The sequence below is a fragment of the Mus caroli genome, chromosome 2 (genome assembly GCF_900094665.2).
Source record: "Mus caroli chromosome 2, CAROLI_EIJ_v1.1, whole genome shotgun sequence".
Taxonomy (NCBI): domain Eukaryota; kingdom Metazoa; phylum Chordata; class Mammalia; order Rodentia; family Muridae; genus Mus; species Mus caroli.
In genome coordinates, this window is record NC_034571.1 from 60,884,058 (window position 1) to 60,903,994 (window position 19,937).

Consider the following 19,937-nt stretch of genomic DNA (forward strand, 5'->3'; position numbering starts at 1 on the left):
GTGACTATACTACTGCTGTCCTCTCTAAGGTTGGTGACTATACTACTGCTGTCCTCTCTAAGGTTGGTGACTATACTACTGCTGTCCTCTAAGGTCAGTGACTATACTACTGCTGTCCTCTCTAAGGTTGGTGACTATACTACTGCTGTGCTTCCTAAGCCTTTGATAATAAATGACCATCATGATAACAGCAGCATTACCATAGCTGCCCAGTGGCTCACTTTGTGAGTGCGTGCTGCCTCTCTTTGCACACAGTCCCAGGGAGCTAGGCTAGGACCAGAGACGACACCTTACTTCCCACAGGATAAAGAGCAAGATGAACGCACGGTGATCTTCACAGGCGCTGCACTAGTCCCGTGAGTTGGATAAATTGCTGGGAAATGAAGAACTGAAATCATGGATGTTTCCAGTGGATTGGAAGGTTTGTAGGATTTCAAAGAAGGTATTCAGTTTTTAATGTCAAATAAAAAATGGAATGCGGTTTGAGAGACAGGTAAACAAACAAAAAAAAAAGACAAAGAAAAGAAATGGGATGTGTTCTAGCAATGATTTTTAAGATTAACTTGCAGGCATTTAATAAAGGTTATCCTTGCCTCCCTGAATATTCACCTGAAAATATCAGCGAGATTCTCAACCAGTTCCCCGACAACTACGGAGACCACTGTACAATCTGAATGGGTTTCAAAGGGTATTTCTGTGGAGTGACTGACAACGTACAGTTCTAGCCTGTACACCTTCTAAACTTTAGAATATAATATAAAGCTGTCGTTCCTTTTCCTGAAGCTCACCTGCTCTTCTGCTTTGCCATCACCTGAAACACAGCACATTTCAAGACAAACATGTCACCTCCCTCTATAGCCAGTGTCTTCGCTCAACACTTTCTCCCGGATGTCGGAGCACTGAGACTCCCCTTCTGCTCAGGCCTCATTATTGTTCTATGTGGATCAGCGGACAATTCTGGTGGGCTGTTAACAGTCTGCTTTGTACTCCTCTATTCTCTCAGTATCTTCTACCAGAATATACTAATCTCTCCATACTTCAGTTTGTGTCTAAATCAGTTCAGCCTATAAACTATTAAAATAATCTTCTTGATCTGTTCTGTAATACAGTAACTTCCATTATTTAAAGCCTTCAAGGATTCTCAACATCTGTCAAATCATCAATAGACATTCATACCTGGCAATCATACCCCCCTGTCTCTCTATGGTTTCCTTTTACTGTTTCGCTTACAGTTTGCTTTCATTAACCTTATGTCTCATCAAAGGCAGGCTCTCAAGGAAAGCAGAAAGCAGGTCTCTTCATCTTTCCCTATCATTTCCAACCTGGAGGTAACTACATCTCTTTTCCAGGTATTCTGGTGAAACTGAATGCTCTGTGGGGCAGCGGTCGGCAGGCTTGTTGTTTCTTGATGAATGCTATTTCCTTTCTAAACATTTTCCCTCAATCACTTAACCTTGCAGATACAGCCTTTCACAAAGCAATGGCTTCAACAGAATAGGAAAGTAATAAATGTCTCCCTGAGCACTTGAATCACATCTCCTCACATCCCTTCAAGTTCTTCTTAGAATGTAAGACAGGCATGCGTTCCATGCTGATTCACCAAGAAACTAAGGCCTGCACTCTCTTTATGCTTCAGTGTCTTTATGCTTCAAGTTTGAATGGTACAGATGCAGTGTAACTAGAGGAAAGGGAGTGAGTGAGGTGGAAGGAGGGGAACAGAAAGGAAAGAACAAAGTGGGACACAGTATCTACTCCACAGCTACTAGTACATCAGCGAGAAAACTTAGCCTGACCACATTATTTATGATAGCTCATATATAGTAAAGATATTTGTAAGTTAAACAAAGGATACTACTACATAATACCATAAGCTTCCTTTAACATTAGTTTTAAAATAAGAAAACTGGTCACCTCGTTGCTATCATGTGGCATTTTTGACATTCTGTCAATATATTCTCTCGCCTTGTCATGGCGACCAATGTGCCATAAAAACAGGCCCGCATGGTACAGGGCTTTGCGTCCAGCCTCCTTACGTTGCTCCTTCATTTTGGTATCTAATTCCAGGATAGCTTCTCTATCTGAGAGAGGAAAATAGTATTAGATCTAAAATAAAAATAAATCACACATCGTGTTTATGTCAGATGACTAACCAGGTATGGAAGTTTGTTATTTTCTCAAGGGCAGCATTATTATAAACAAAGCACAGGCTGATCATGCCATCTAAATACTGATAGTATTGCTGGTACATTTAAGCATGAGCAAAACTAATGTCTTTTAATTACATAAGTACAAATTAGAAATACAAAATTAATGAGTTTGCTGGTTTTAAAAACTAACCCTTTAAAAATACTTACATTTTCAAAATCTGAGGATCTTTCAAAAGTTGGAATATTTTTTGCATTGTGATAACATTAACAATATTAGCATATTATCTTAGGGACAAACGGGAAAAAAAAGATTCTTGTTGACGAATGAAGCTCTTATGTGTCAGGTTGACAAGAGATCTTGGTTAGTTTTTATGTCACCTTGACCCTAGCTAGAGTCATTTAGAAAGAAGAAAACTTAATTGAGAAAATGCCCTCTCAGATTGCGTGTAGGAAAGTCTGTGGGATATTTTCTTAATCAGTGATTGGTACAGGATTGAATGGGGCCCAGCCCATTGTGGGTGGTGGTACCCGAAGCATGTGCTCATGGGTGATAAAGAGTAGACTGAACAGTCCAGGAGGGACAAGACCATAGGCAGCCCTCCTTCATGGCCTCTGCATCAACTTCCGCCCTGAGTTTGTGCCATGACTTTCTTGGATGATGGACTACGATCTGTAAGATGAAATAAACCATTTTCTCTCCAAGTTGGTTTTAGTCATGGTGTTTAGATACAGTAACAGAAGACCAAGACACGGACAAACAAAAATCACCCGGAAATGTGTGGGTCAGATAACCTGGGAGTTCCCACTGTGGCAGAAACATAAGAAACTGCTTCAAACAGTGGAGGAGAGAAAAGTTGAACATGCCATGGTATCTGTAAGGCCCTCGAGTCCCTGCCCTAGTGCCCCTCACCTCACAGACAGACAGACAAATAATAGTGAAGGTTTTAAATTTAAATTTAAGTTTAAACTTAAGCTAAATTTAAGTAAATAAAAAAAATTCTGGCATATAATCAGATTATCTACCTTTCAGATTTAAAAGGCACACTTAGTCATTTAGTAGCTGGGCAGTTTATATCATTCCCAAGAAAGACATAATTATTTTTGATAATGAAATGTATACAAAAGAACCTGAAATATTCTAAAATGATACAAATGCCAGGGTTAGAGTGAGGACTAGCTCTCAAACTACCCAACTCTGCAATCCAATTCTAAAGCACAATGTGTGGATCACTCACTACAACTCTCTGGTCTCTTTGAAACATATTTTGCACAGTCCTAACAGAAAGTACATAACTGTTTACTTGCCAACAGTGTTTTATGTATGTATGTATGTATGTATGTATGTATGTATGTATGTATTTTTGTTTGTGTATGTGTTCTTGGCATGAAAGAGGCATGTGATAATTTTTAAGAATAAAAAATGCTTCTAATATTTAAAAACTCATTCTAAGACATGCAGCTTGTTCAATTATTTAAAATATTTACAGTACTATTAATTGTTACTGGACATACACCTAAACACATAGTTTTAATTTACTTATAGATTGGATTTTCTTCTGTCTCAACCATAGCTTACATTACTTACTAACACAATGCAACTCAACTTTAAAGACTACTCCTTCCACAATATAGTCACGTCCCAACTACTACTTAGAATACATTCCACCCACAAGATAGCGATGAACCCCAACTGCTACACAGAACAGAGTTCCTTCTATAATATAGCCATATGTTCCAACTGCTACCAAGAATAATGTCCCTTCTATAATAAAGCCATATGTCCCAAGTACTACCTAATCAAAATCATAATGTTACTTCCATAATACTATCAAATGTTTCACCTACGACACAATGAAGATTTACTGAACATTTCTCAGGAGCTGTGTCCCATGGGAACCATCAAGGCCTTCTAGAAGCTTACTACATTGTCTAAGGAGAGAAACTGCATATTGCTAACATCTGCACAAAACAATCTTTGCACGTCACTGCTCTTTAGTTGCCCTTTTTGTGTTTGGTGAAGCTGTTGCTAACATATTCACATACAGTCAATGTTGTTAACTCAGGTCACTGTTATGCACCAGTGAAATGTCTGTCATAGGACATACGAAGCAGCACGAAACAGATGAATTTACACTCTGGCCAGGAAGATAAAACATTACATAAACAGCACCATGGGTAGAAAACTAAAAATTGTCAAGTCAAAACAAGCAGAATATGGAAAATCTATCTCAACACTATACTTAAATACTGTACCTGGATTGGGACTCATTTTATGGACATACATCAGTGCCATCAGCGAACACAGTGACACATCTTGTTTATTTTTAATGGCCTCAAACTCCCGAAGGGCTTCTTGTGCTTTACCTGGAAATCAAGATTGGGGTTTGAGTAAAAAAAAAGTATTCTTAGTCCAAAGCGAGGATTCAGAGACTATGGAAGACATCTGCTGATGAGCACATACCCTCCATTAGTGTGCCGTAGGCATGGTAAAATCGGAAGACTGGGTCGTTGCTATACTTCTTCATCCCTTCACTGGCAACAAGGAGCACATGATGATAATACCGCTCTTGACAATAGTAGTTAATCAGTGTCTACAGGAAACAGTGGCTAATGGTTAACAGGCAGGTTAATATTCAGAAGTAGCCATCAATCTTGGATAATCCAGAACTTCATACATTTTCTTCTCTGCTCTTCAAAATGCCATTAACAATGGACACTCAATAGTAAGGATGAGACTGAAGGCCATGGAATTACTGACAAATCAGTGCTTTTCTTTCTCAGAGTAATTTCCTCCCCCTCCCCCATTTAATCAGTTTTTTTCAGCAATACTGGAGTCAGACTATGTTTACATTTTACCTCCTTTGGCTACAACTTATTGAAGATTTTAGAAAAAAAAAAAAAAGAAAACAAAAAAAATGTGTACCAAAAAAAATGAAGAGGCTAGGGTTAATTAGTTGTTCTTGGTGTTTGCTATATTTATTTGGTTTGGTTTTGTCAACTTGACACAAACTAGAATCATCTGGGAAGAGGGAGCCCCAGTTGACAAAATCCTTACCTCAGATTAGCCTGAAGGCAAGGCTGTGGGGGTATTTTCTTTACTAATGATTGATGTGGAAGGCTCCAGACCATTCTGGGCACTCCTAAGCAGGTAGCCATGAAAAATATACATATGTGTACATATGTGTATGTGTGTGTATGCATGTGTGTGTGTATGTATATATATCTGAGTTAGCCATGAAAAGCAATCAATAAGCGGCCAGCAGTGGTCCTCCACAGTGGTATGTTGAATGAGAATAACTACCTGAGGGTCACATATTTGAATGCTTGATCTCTAGTCAGTGAAACTGATTTGGAAGGATTAGAAGGTTTGGCCGTGTTAGAGGAGGTGTGTCTATGGAGGCACCTTGCCTCGGTCTTTGTCTCTGTCTCTCTGTCTCTATCTTTCAGTTTCTCACTATCTCTGTATCTCTCTGTCCCTACCTCCTTCCCTAGGGATTAGGATGTAAGCTCTTAGCTACTGTCATGCTCATGACCAGGACGGTCTTGAACTCTAACCCTCTGAAAATGCAAGCAAGCCTCCAATAAACTCTTCTATAACTTGCGTTGGTCATGGTGTTTCTGGTCCAGCAATAGAAAATTAACTAAGACTGCTTCAGTTCCTATCTCCAGAATGATTCCTTGATTTCTTGCCCTAATAAAACACAATGACCAAAAGCAACTTAGGAAGGAGAGGGTTCACTTCATCTCAGTTTGTAGTGCAGAGAAAGCCAGAGGGCCATGGAGGAGTGTGGTTTATTAGCTTGCTCAACCCGCTTTCTTATATCACAGAGAATCGCCAGCCCAGGATGGCACCACCTACAGTGAGAAGGGCCCTCCCACATCAATCAAGAAAATTCCTTGGATATTTGACTACAGGCAATCTATTGGAGGCATTTTTTTTTCAACTGAACTTTCTTATTCTCAGATGACCCTGGGTGTGTCAAGTTGTCATAGCCAGGACACAAGCTGGGATAACTTGGGTCTAGTTTTCTTGAAAATGCATCTAAGGTTTAGCTGCTGACCTACTCAAAGAGGGAAGCCCCAAGTCTCGACATCACTGTAACTGCCGGGCTTCACTGTAACTCCCTTACTTCATAAACAGAGGTGCCCTTGTCTGACTGCGTCAGGACCACATGAGTACGGAACAGAAGGACATAGATGCATGCAGACAGCTCTTTTACAGTCTGGATTGTGTAGGGCTACCCCTCACCTTTTCTAGATCACAGTCATGCAACATTCTCTGAACTTCTGCTCTGCTCCCTCTTGTGGCTTCTGCTTCACACCCCTTCTCCACCTCATTTCTGGAGAGAGTGACCCATATTCCACATCCTAGACAACTGCAACCTACCTCAGCAAATCACAGTTTGTCTTTCCCCAACTTCCGCAATGCTCCAGGATCAAAATGAACTAACGTTATTTATTTATTTAGGCCACAATACTATCCTCCTTGACTTCTGTACTGCGTGAAAAAATGATTCACAGACAACAGCTCTGTAAGGCAGACATGGTTTAAAGGTGCAAAGACATGGCCTCAGGTCTTCATCTGTGTGACACCTTGGCTCATAGAGAAGCTACAGTTATTATAGCAGACCTTGCAGTGGTTGTGAGGAGGACTTGATAATGTCTGAAAACCTAGGAGTAAGTTATGCTAAAACTCTGCGGCCTGTCCAACACCTCTCTCCTCAGCTCCATATCTGTACTTTGCCACCTGCTGTTTAAACCATCAAACCAACCATGATACCCCCCACCCCCTTCTCATTTACCCAGTCCTGCCAATCAAAGTAGTGTTTAAGTGCATCCCTTTCCATGGATTTCATATTGCTCCCCATACCTGTTGGTATGCTTGTAGTTCGAGTTAGACCATTTTAGTCCAACAAACTTCCTTTTGATTTCTGAGGTGGGATCTCATGATGTAGCTCAGGCTGGCTCAAACTTGCTCTCCTCCTGACTCTTTCGCCAGAGTGCCAGGAGTAGGCTTGTATCCCCAAGCTCAGCGGTCTAGCAAACATTTTTGGACTGTCTACTTTCTAGTATTAGGTACTGTGTAAGATACTGAGAAGAGAGTATAATCTATCTTGTTCTATACTGTACTATACTATACTATACTATGAATCTATAAATAAGATGCTGAGAAACGTTAATGAGAGTGGTTACTGCCATGGAAAAATCTTGAACATTCAGGGAAACTGTAATCTGAATACCAGCTGGGACACAATGCTATAATGAATGTGGGGTGGGCAGTACTTCGCTTTGGGGAATACAGAATACTGTACTAAGCTTGGTAACCATGGGTGACCAGGGAACCCACTCCTGCAGAGGATGCTAGAGCCGATTCTTCAATTATAAACACATTACTCCATCTCCTCCACATATAACACTGTATTTCTTTTGGAATATTTCTGAGAAAGGCCCAGGACTGTAAAACGCAGAGGAAGAGCAATATGGAGATAAGAGTGTGGTACCTGGGTTACCAGGTGTGGTACCTGGGTGTGGTGATGGGCGGGGCTAAAGGCCAGCCCTTATTCTACAATAGGGTAGGAAACCAGAGTGATAGGTCCAAGATATGTTTGGCTTTCTTCCCACGTGGTTTTGTATGGGTAGTGAGCTAAAAATAGTTGGAGAGGAAGGGCCAGGGAAAACCTTTCATAGACAAACATTAGAGCCCATGAAGACGTACTGGCATATGGGGATGCTCGTTCATTTAGGTACATCCACAGCTGCTTCCCAACTGCACTGCAGATGGACAGAGATACGAAAGTAGGTACCAGCTAGCATTTTGTAGAGGGTGCTTGCCACTCCTTGTCCAAGAACCTTGTTCTAGATAGAACATTGCACTGATCAATCTGGAAAGGGAAGAAGCCGAGGTCAGCAGTCTCAGTTTAAGGACTCACTCCTGTGCTAAGTGATGAGAAGTTTAATAATGGTTTTATCACTAAAGTGGTTTTAGTGCAGAACTCATTCGGATAAAATGAGGGATAAAAAAGGTAAAAGAGTTGGAGGAAAAACTTGAAAAGGTAATGTAGAAATTCATAAAAAAAAAAAGCCAAACCTTTCGTTCTTCCCTGTCAGCACCCACTTTCCTCTGAATATAATCAGTAGTTCTCAGGACATTCATGTGTTTAACAGCTTGTGGGGTCAGCCCTCATAAATCAAGTGAAAGTTGCAAGACTAGGCACCTTTCCCTGCAGTATTGCAAGTACTTAGAAAACAGTGCAAAACACACGGAAGGCAGTCAACCAATGCTTGTTAGATGCACTAAGAACTTTTTCCAGGGTTGGATTTTGAATGAGTAAATCTCATATTCAAGACTCTGTTGGGCTAGCTCCAACTTCCGGGAGTCACCTAAGAAAAAGAGCTGCTCAAATACTGAACAGGTCCCAAAGTGGATGGGAGGGGAGGGGAGGGGAGGGGAGGGGAATGATCGCGAAAGGAAAGTTCTTGCACTTCCAAACCTTGTCCTTGTTTCACCATTTCTGAAATATTTGCTGAGTGCATCTATGGGAAGATCATTTTCATAAACTATAATACTCCTCTTTTTAAAGGACTTTCGTTAACCGCTTGCATAGCTTGTCCTTCTGCTTTACAGGTGAGTGCCCGGGTAGAGGACATTAGCTGGCTAAGTCCCTAAAAATCACACTTGGAGACTAAGCAGGTTTCCCCAGGAGAAGTCCAAAGCCAACACAAGCAGGAGGCTGGGGGCTGGCCGTTAACCGCAAGGCAGGGGTTGAGCCCTCGGGATCTTCCCGGGGAGGGGCGCAGCATCTCCGTCAAGGCCGCAGGCTCTCACCATCAGCTGCCCGAGCCACCCAGTACCTCACAGTCCACTCGCCCTGCCCACGCCCCGCGCCGTCCGCTCACCTTCAGCCCCTGGGAGTCCATGGCCGCCGGCTACCCGGAGGGTGCCCACCGCTGCCCGCCGCAGGGTTAGGGGTTCAGACACACTTCCCGGGCCCTCAAACCCTAAGGGACGCGGCGGGCGGCACGAGGGGCGTGACCCGATCTCCATTGGTTGCCGGCGTGAGGGGGCGGAGCTTAGTTGTAGGACTAGGAAGGAGGGGGCCACCGGAGAAGGCGATGAGGGAACCCCGAGGGAGGACCGCGAGGGCGACTGGGGCTGGAATCCCCTGAGTACTGAGTGCCGCCAGGTTGTGGGGCCAGAGGAGGGAGGTCCAGCCTGGAAAGGGCGCGAGGAGGAGGGATTGGGTGGAGCAAGAGATATGAGATTAAAGAATAAAGATGATGAAGCAGCAAATAGGAGGAAGAGCCACGCGGCTTTTCATCCCTGCAAACAAAGGCAGACTCCATTTTCTCAGCATTTTTGTGGAAGCCGATTTGCGCAATGCGGCTTAGTAGTGCTTGACCAAGGGAAAATGATTTACCTGACACGTGTAGTAATCGTGTCCGGGCCACAAGGTGGCGCAGAAAAATCACAGTTCGGCAAAAACCTTGAAGCCTGGCTTGGGTTGTTCTAAATCTTTTCAGGCGCTGCTGTAATTTTGCTATTCGAGTGCTTATTAAACTGCTCCGCCCGATTTCCACCCCAAAGTCTTATTTAAAAATATGTGGTTACCTCTTTTAGATTTCTATTTCTTAAGTGTTTGCTGTAGTTTGGATCTAAACTGTCCCTCAGAGACACATGTTCCCCAGCCTGTGTGCTGTGTGTGGAAGTAGTGAAACCTTTGATATATGAGGCCAAATGAAAGGACTTTAGAAGATTCTCACGTGACCTTGAAGAGGACATTGGACCATGGACTTGCCCCCTTTTCTGTTTGCTTCTTGGCAGCCTTCCTTAGAAGATGTTCACCAGTGTATTTATCATGAGATCCAGCAAGCTGACTGACAGGGGCATCTAGACACACTAACTTGTTTCTGCTTGTATTCTTTAAAGGACTGCAGGCAGCTGTGGCTGTTATACTGATGTTTTAGTGGGCCTCCTGCCTGCTCTTAGGACTCTTCCTTCAATCGGGTTGCTTTCTCCACCCTCCGTATGAGATCTTTTACCTTGTCTTTCTGTATTTTGGTCCTGTTTGGCTGTCATCTCTTGGAAGCCTGCTTCTTTCTGAAGAGGAGAGGGAGGGGGAATGAATCTAGAGGAATGGAGAAGCTGGTGTAGTGAAAAGAGTGGGGCGGGGGGGGGGGAAACTGTGGTTGGGATGAGAGAAAAATCCATTTCAATTAAAAAAAAAAAACAGGCAGAATGATGTAGACAGTTCTAGAGTTCTATCTTATCAAGAAGAGAGGTTACTTAAGGTCATGACAAAGCAGTGGGGATGCTAATTACTCCAATGTGACCCCTGCTCTTTGTATGTGTGCACCGAAATATCGCACTGTATCCCAGTGATAATCATCAATTTCCACATTTTTGAGCATCATATAAGCCTTTTGAGTTTCAGTGGAGTCTTGGGACAGAAAGGGCCTTATGATACTGAGTGAGAATTAGTGTTGAGAGCCAGGAGTACACATCTTTAGTCCCAATTACAGGGGAAAATATGGCAGAATGGGCACTTGAGCCCATGAGTTCAAGATAGACAACTGGAAAGACACACCATCTTTAAAAGAACAAAATGTTCTTGTTAGATAAATGGGACTGGTGATTAGTCATAAATTTAATTAAGTTAAGAAGAAAAAAATTGGGGGCTGGAGAGATAGCTCAGCAGTTAAGAGCTGACTGTTCTTCCAGAGGTCCTGAGTACAATTCCCTGCTACCACATGGTGGCTCACAACCATCTGTAATGGGATCTGATGCCCTTTTCTGGTGTGTGTCTGAAGACAGCTACAGTGTACTCATATAAATAAAATAAGTAAATCTCTAACAAAAAGAAAAAGAAAATTTCTTCTTATATACATTTCTTGTATACACATTTTAAAAGTACATTTCTTGTATATACATTAATTTCAACACAGAAATTTATGCCCATTCACAAACATAGTGACTACTGTCTACTGATTTGTATATCATTTAAAATACAATGTACAAATATGTTTACTTAAAATTGTGTATATGTTTTTGGTCCCTAGAGGACATTGTTGTCCTCCGGGAAAGACAAAGAAGGCTTTATCTGCAATATCTGTCAAGCTCGGGCTCATGTGACAATCACTTAGGGTGTACAATGTGGGAGGGGCTTGATGAGGTGTTCATGGGACTCTGAGTTAGTGGGCATAGCCACTTAGGCAAAGCATGTATTTATAACACTTTTCTAAGTACTGCTGAGGCTTCCTGTCTGAGGACCGCACCTGGAGAAGCAGCATTTTTGTTTAAGTGTAATATTAGCCCTATATATTGAGCAACGGTTCTCCATTTTAAGATTATTTTGCTGGGCACACACATCAATATGCTTGTCCTTTATCTTGCCAGAGATGGTGTGTGTATAAAAGTCTTTGCATATCAATGGTAAGGGAATACATAATGTCACAACTTCTATACAAGGATGGGGAACAGCAATATTTTATTACTGTGTATTTGTGCATGTGCCTTGGTGCACAGGAAGAGATCAGAGGACAACTATGTGGAGTGTGTTCCAACCTTCCCTCTTTATGCAAGTAACAGGAATCAAATGCAGGTCACCATTTGCACGGGAAGCCCCTTACCTACCGAACCATCTTGTGGGCTCCCAGAAACGTATGAACTTCTAAAACTAAATTAGCTTCATTCCACAGCCATGTCCCTAGACTATAGGTATGGGAAAATTTGTAAAGATTTGTCCCTGAATATGGAAGATGCTATAGAATAAATCATTCATTAGCAAATAAAATTCTATTCAGAATTTCAGAGACTGTTTTTGCCAGGGGACTCAAGAGTTTGTTGAATTTTAGGAATGAATTGAACACAGGGACACGAATGTTCTGGTAATACACAGCCTCTCAGATAAGTGTCCAAAAACGCCATCTCTATTGGTTTTTAAGATCTAGAAGATAGTTTAAAAATTTGGTACTCTCCCCCACAAAAAGACCTTTGTGTTCTCTCTCTGTCTCTGTCTGTCTCTGTCTCTCTGTCTCTCCTCTTTTCTGTATGTGTTGTGTGTTTGTACTATGTGTAATGTATATGATTATAAGTGCATATGAATAAATGTATATGTAGCATGCAGACATCAACATTAGGTGTCTTCCTCAGTCAGTCTCCACATTATTCTTTGAGATAGAGTCTCTTATTGAACTTGGAGATTTTACTGAGCTCCAGGGATATCCATGTCCCCGGGGTTTCAGATGTATGCTACTGCACCTGGCTTTTTACTGGCTGCTGGGGATTTCAACTCAGGTCCTCATACAGGACAGAAAACACTTTACCAACTGAGATGTTGCCTGAACCTGTGTATATTTCCTTTAAAAAAAAAGTCCTTTCTTAAATTAAAAAAGTCTCTCTCTCTCTCTCTCTCTCTCTCTCTCTCTCTCTCTCTCTCTGGGGGTGTGTGTGTATGTGTAGGTCAGAGGAGGATAACAGTATAATGATGTTCCACTCTGTCACACTCCACCTTATTCAATTGTGTAAAGAGTGTAGTGCAGCGCACACTCTGTACCATGCCAATAGATCTACTTTCATAGATGTTGTACTTACAGAATTGTTTGTCCTAAAAGAGATATTCGGCAACAAAAAATTGTGCAGCGGTGTGACGTCTCTACCCACATCTAAATTAAGAAGACAAATATGAATACTCTTTACCAAATCAAATGTTGTGAGTTTATTCAATAAAAGTGCTTGTTGATCTCTAAAATATAGGAATAAAAGTATTTGTTGCACTCTTATTAGCTATAAAAGAACTGAAAAAAATATTGCACCTTCAATAGGCATCAATAAGTGGTTGTTAAATTATGCAATGTAATATTATCCACCACTTAAGAACAAACCTGATATATGTGTCATGTGAAAAAAAAAGTGTTCACAATATAGTCACTGAAATGTTGATGCACCAAAGCATGAAAATGTTACTGTGTTTATAGTAACAGGCTTTCATATGTATGCATATAAGATGTCTTGTTTTGATGATTTTTCAAGAATAGAATAATAAAATTTTGTGTTTGTCTACACTGTTTGTGAGTGATTTCCTTTTCCCTCATAAATTATTTTTGAGCATTATTTTTTGCAGTTTAATCAGGAAAATAATATAAATTTTTAATAAAGCTTATAGACCTGGCACAGTGGCCTGTGAGCAGTGGCCCCATTTCCAATTGGTATTTAGTTTTTATGTTTATCATAGAATACTTTTCTGTACCAAAAGAAAAAGACCCTGTGTCCATAAAATAGAGTAGCAGTGATTGTCTGAGGTGGTGACTTTTCTTTTGGTACTAGCGGTTTTTGTCTTAAGTGTTTACGGGCTCCTCAGAACAGTCCAGATATCCTGCATCTGCTCCTGGCAGAGATCCACTTGTGCTTAGCCGTTTCTCTCAGAGGAAAACAGATCCTTCCCCAGTTTTCCCAAAGTCCTGTTACAGTTCATCGTGTTTCTGATGTTACAGCATGCTTCCTTCGGTAAATTCAAGTTGTACTTACTAAAGAGAAAGCAATGCAGCATTTACTCTGACCTTGCTGTAAAGTCTTAGATCATGTCTCAGTGTGTGCTGAGTTATTCTGGGGTTCCGAGGCACGGTTCAGTGGTGCTAGTGCCTTCGGTAGGTTTTGTTGACTACACACTACAGTCAATGATGATGAGACCCGAGGCCTTGATACTTGTGGGGCTACAAGAGTTTCTCTGACTTGTCTGATCACAGATTCCAAGGAGCTCTTGCTATGATGTTCTACTTCATTCTAATTGCTAATGTGGCTCAGTGCGTATGTGCGATGCATAGCCTTTCCTTGGGGATTCTGATTTGAGATGGGGTTTGGGATTTTATTTTTAAACTAATGCCTGGTGTGTTTTAGAAATGGGAGCACTAAAAGATACTGAAAGGGGACAGATGTTATACAGAGACCTGGAGACTTGGTAGCCTCCATGTTCAGATATTAGATATTATCCTGATACTGATGTGTATATTTAAAGTGTGGTCCAAGGCCATGGGAATATGTAGGTTCTGGTGTGGAGAGAGGAGACTGGTACAGTAATCTAAGGTATACCGGTCTACATTCATACTAAATTTTATACAGCTAATGTCTGGTGAGAGTTTTGTTACTTACCATAGCATGTGACATATAAGACCATCTCTGATGTATGTTCTTCATGTTATTCTCTTTGGTGAAATATTTATGTCTTGAGCACTTGAACCATTTCTCCCAAGTCCTGTTATCCATCTCTTGTATATTGATTACCCTTATCCTTACCACGTTGTGTTCTAGCAATTCACCTATTTAAGATTGTTGGTCAGTCTCTCCCAGTAGCTACGTTCCCTAAGGCAGAGCAACTGAGTACAGTTGCAACAAAGAAGGACCAGAGGAACAATTTATTTGCATTTAGATTTTTCTTTTAAATTTTCTGTGACCGCAAGGAATACTGCTGAATATGGCTTTGCCATCCTGATGAAAGACGAGCATTAATAATGCAGATTAGAATGAAGCCAAGCAGTACGGAAGGGAAAACAACTCCAGTACTTCTTATAAGAATAAGTTTAATGTAGCAAACTTAATAGTTCCAATGTAATAAAGAGCAGGGTATTATGTAATTATTATGTCCAAAAGAATTAAAAATCACTTACAGACTAATATCCTGAAAAAATGTATATATGTCTATATCTATGCATTTACCTTTATCTGTATTTGTTTCTTTATAAGTAATAGCAATATATGTTCTTTTAAGCATGTATATATATGTGTATATATGTATATAAATATTTACATTTGCAACTTTTTGATGTGTTTTTACCTTATATAATTGTTGCATACAATTATGGAATTCAGATACAGTTCATAATAAAGTGAAAGATACCTTGGATGGATAGTGTGATGGTTTGAATATGCTTGGCTTAGGGTGTGGCCCTCTTAGGAGGTATGGCTTGCTGGAGTTGGTGTGGCCTTGTTGGACGAAGTGTGTGACTGTAGGGGTGGGCTTTGAGATCCTACTCCTGGCCAGTCTTCTCCTGTTTGCCTTCAGAACAAGATGTAGAACTCTCAGAGTTCTCCAGCACCACTACTACCTGGATGCTGCCATGCTTTCTACCTTCATGGTAATGGACTGAACTCTTTGAACCTGTAAGCCAGCCCCAACTAAATGTCCTGTGTAAGATTTGCCTTGGTTGTAGTGATTCTTCCCAGCAATGGAAAGCCTATCTAAGGCAGATAGATAATTCTTCAATAGTTTCTTTGTTTGAAATATACTTATTTATGTGATGTGTATATGTGAGAGCCTACATATCTTTTTGTACATTAGGCATAGACCAGGTGCCCATCGAAACAAGAAGGGATTTTCAGATTCTCCAGGCTGTTCCCACTTTGTTGAAGAAAGTCTTACTCTATAGCCTAGGCTATAACTCACGATGTAGCCCAGGGTTTCCCTAGACTCTTCTCAACCTTCTTGCTTTTATCTCCAGAGGGATGGGATTACTCACCAGTAATGAATCCATACTCCCAGCTAAATACTTTTAAAACATTTTTTATGGCAATACTAAAACTCTGTCATTTTGCTCATTCACTAAACAGCAAGTGATTGTTAGGCAGCAGGTGTATGTATTCCTGTGTCAGAGTGGAAGCTAAATTCCAAATCACACTCCCCCAACCCTACTGAGAACTGCAATGTGGAGGAAATGAAGAAACCAAACTTCTGTCCTGGTCTGCCCAGGCTAGCCCCAGAAGATGCTGTGTGAGCACGGTCCTTAGTACTGTCTCCTTTCTCAAGGTAATGGGTTTGACATGATCATAAACTATCACAGAAATCTACTGAGAGCAACACTTGTTTTTCCAAGTTTAAGTAACTTTACTTGTTCTTGACGAATAGGCTTAGTTTCATTTGGCAGAACGAGTGCAGAAGAAAGTATTTGAAAAAAAACATTTCATTTGTTTGAATAAACAACTCTACCAACATTTTTTTCTATGTGGTATATTATATCTCTATAATGTGTATTAAAACTTAAAAAATAGATGCATGCAGGTAAAATATAAAGTATCTATCTAGTTTTTTGCTAATTTAATATGTTCTCAGGTTTGTCACAACTCTTTTTTTTAATTAGGTATTTTCCTCATTTACATTTCCAATGCTATCCAAAAAGTCCCCAATACACTCCCCCCCACTCCCCTACCCACCCACTCCCACTTTTTGGCCCTGGCGTTCCCCTATACTGGGGCATATAAAGTTTCCAAGTCCAATGGGCCTCTCTTTCCAGTGATGGCCGACTAGGCCATCTTTTGATACATATGCAGCTAGACTCAAGAGCTCCGGGGTACTGGTTAGTTCATAATGTTGTTCCACCTATAGGGTTGCAGATCCCTTTAGATCCTTGGGTACTTTCTCTAGCTCCTCCATTGGGGGCCCTGTGATCCATCCAATAGCTGACTGTGAGCATCCACTTCTGTGTTTGCTAGGCCCTGGCATTGTCTTACAAGAGACAGCTATATCTGGGTCCTTTCAGCAAAATCTTGCTAGTGTATGCAATGGTGTCAGTGTTTGGAAGCTGATTATGGGATGGATCCCTGGATATGGCAGTCTTTAGATGGTCCATCCTTTCATCACAGCTCCAAACTTTATATCTGTAATTCTGTAACGAAACATGGGTCTTATTTTCCCTATTGCTACATTCAACCTAAAAACAACAACACTTAATGGCATTTATTTTTTTCACAAACTCGGCTCCTTTTGTCATAGTATATGACTATGACACTTTAGACACCACCTCTGATCAAATCTGAGTGCACATGTCTTAGGTAAAATTTCTCTCTCACAAACTTCTTCCAACAGACAAACCACAGAATCCTAAAAGAGAAGGGTCTCAAGGTTCTGCCTTAGCACTTCCTGACTGTATTTATCCTCCAAGAAGCTTCTTAAATTATGTTTCTGTTTCTCCGATCTTCCTTTTTGTCTTAAAATTAAAACCTGCTTGCTCCTGACCTGCCATTACACTCACAGATTCTATAACAAGTCTTCATTACTAGCACTTCCACATGCTGTTAAGTTCTTTTTATCTTGTGGCCCCTGTTTGTCTCAGTCACTGACAGTATTTGTTTTTAGGTAGGGAATGTTGACATGTTGCAAATACTAGCCCTGTTCCAGCCTGCTTCTCATCTTGTGTCGGATTGAATATGTTCACAGTAATGGGCCGGAAAGAACACTTGCACTGAGTCATTTTGTCTTCACGAGAATAATTCCTAATGTTCTGCTGGTGATAAAATTGAATCAAAGAAATATTAAGGGAACTTCAGAAGCCGTGCAGCAAGCAGTTTGGTACAACTGAAATGAATTCAGGTGATCTAACACTAGAGAGCATGATTTTGATTGTGGTTTCATATCTTTTTCTGTTAAGTATCTCCTACTTTTTTATTCAGTAGAATTCAGTAGTAACACACAGACTCACTTTGAGTTGCTCATTCATCCCTTAGATACTATAATTTATTATTTCTTTTTATTTTCTCTTTCTGAACTAGAACAGTAACTCAGTAACAGATACAAGGAGATCATGTTTACTTCTGGCTGATCTGTCATCTATCTATCTATCTATCTATCTATCTATCTATCTATCTATCTATCTATCAATTATCTACCTTTCTTTCTGTTGTTGTTGTATTGGTGGTGGCAGTGTTGGTATGTTTGTGTGTGTGTTTACACATGAACCATGGCAATCATATGGAAGCTAGAGGACAACATTTAGGTGTTAATTCTCTCCTCCAACTTTGTGGAACCTGGAGTTTGAACTCGGGTTATTATGTCTGGCAGCAAGTGTCTTTACCCTCTAAGCCATCACTCCTAAATAGTCTCATTAGTGGCTGAGAGGGATAGCATGTGAAGAAACTAGTGCTGGGCATGCTAAATTTAACATGACAACTGAATGCATTAGCACAAAACACCAACAGACAGCTGTGATTGCTGCACCAGCTCAGCAAAATTACCAATACTGACTACAGTATAAATCTACAGGGAAAAAGCTTAAGGCAAAACGAACAACCAGAGATTTAGGGAGAAGTTTAAGGTGCTCTGGTTTCTGACAAGATGATAGAAGACACAATTTAAAGAAAGATGAGAATGACTATGACCATCAAATTCTCAAAAACATCTCATATTCAATTAAGGTTGCATGAAGATCACTTGAATCTGCCTGATTTATCAACAGAAGCCATGCCCTGAAGCATTATAAAGAGAAAAGGTTGCTTTTGAAGAACACAGTTTAGCACGGTGTTAGCATTTTAGTTTACATTGTGTAGGACTTCAAATGCAGAGCTCATACCATGCAGTCAAGGCCTTCTATCAAACAACCTGCTTGTCTCTCAGCTATTGACAAGATTCGTTCTCATGTCTGTACATTTTAAACTGTCTGCTACCATAGTCGAATTGCCTGACTTCAAATTTATTTTCAATAACTCAAAGGAGGAAGATAACACTTGTCTCTTAATGTTTTCCAGTAACACACACACACATAGATGCAGTGGCAGCTTTAATGTGAGAGAAATAAGCTCATTAGCATGCTGGTAGGAAAATCAGTTTTCTGCAACAATACTTGCATGAGGTATTTACCATTAAGGTTATGGTTACCTGTGTTTTATTTAGAAGTTTCAAGTCTTTGCTTCATGATATCAAAAATAAAGGTTAAAGGCCTGTAGAAGAAATTTAAAATCCTTCGAACTCCTCTTCAGTTCACAGTTTAATAAATCTGCCTTTCTAAGCATGTGCTTCTCCAGTGAGCGCTTTCTCCAGCCTGACAGCCTGCCTTTCTAAGTCAACATTGAATAGAAGGGATGTTGGTCACACTATACAGCCTTCTCTCATACATCTCTCATACGTCTTTGTTCCTGTGTCCATCATTCTGCTTTCTAGCTTTGCATCTCATACTAATAGTATAAGAGTATAGGAAGCAAAATACGCAGCATAGCATTTGCTAAGCTTAGAGTGGTTATATTAACAAGATGATTCTCAGACAAATTTTCTCACCTATTTCTTCTAACCATAAGCAAATGAGGGGATAAGAAGAGAGCCCAGATTTCTACGTGAAAAATAAGAGACTGGAAAAAGATGAATCAGGGTCAAGTAGGGTTAATTTTCTTTTCTAAATCAGGGATTCATACTTAAAAAGTCCAAAGGCAGATAAAAGGATCAGCCAAAGGGAGCAAGTGAAGAGGACACAAGAGACAGTTGTAAGAGCAAATATGTTGTGATTGCCAAATGACTCTCTACTGCAAAGTTGAAGAAAACAGAGGCAAGAGGGAAGGAAGGAGAAATGAATCAAAGTGAAAGAAAAGGATGGCCCATGAACCAAGAGTTAAAGAAAGGACAGAGACGGAGGAAGGAAAAGAAGCAAGAATGAGGGATTTTTTTATTTATTTGAAGTAGGTATACCAAGCCTTAAAAACCAAGACATTTAACCCTATTAAAGTACCAATAGGGGATGGGGAGATGTCTTGGTGGTTAAGAGCACTGACTGCTCTTGCAGAGGTCCTGAGTTCAATTCCCAGCAACCACATGGTGGCTCACAACCATCTGTAATGGGATCTGACGCCATCTTCTGGTGTGTCTGAAGACAGCTACAGTTCTGTCATACACATAAAATGACTAAATAAATCTTTTAAAAAAAGTATCGGCCCATTGGACTTGCAAACTTTATATGCCCCAATACAGGGGAATGCCAGGGCCAAAAGAATGGGAATGGGTGGGTAGGGAAGGAGGGGGGGTATTGGGGACTTTTGGGATA

General features: G+C 40.6%; 1 protein-coding gene across 3 annotated transcripts in view; it reads right to left on the reverse strand.

The window, feature by feature from the left end:
- Ttc21b (tetratricopeptide repeat domain 21B) overlaps positions 1-9,178 on the reverse strand; it is a 75,633-nt gene extending 66,455 nt beyond the window's left edge. Inside the window, exons 1-4 of one of the 3 annotated variants that reach the window (XM_021155663.1) lie at positions 9,045-9,178; positions 4,609-4,738; positions 4,401-4,511; positions 1,912-2,078 (exon numbers count right to left, since the gene is read on the reverse strand). In XM_021155663.1, coding sequence (XP_021011322.1) covers positions 1,912-2,078; positions 4,401-4,511; positions 4,609-4,738; positions 9,045-9,065 — 429 coding nt within the window. In that variant the 5' untranslated portion in view covers positions 9,066-9,178. Of the gene's footprint in view, positions 1-1,911; positions 2,079-4,400; positions 4,512-4,608; positions 4,739-7,863; positions 7,986-9,044 lie in introns of those variants that run through there. The other 2 variants (XM_029474291.1, XM_029474292.1) reach the window with 2 other exon arrangements.
- Positions 9,179-19,937: the final 10,759 nt, after the last annotated feature.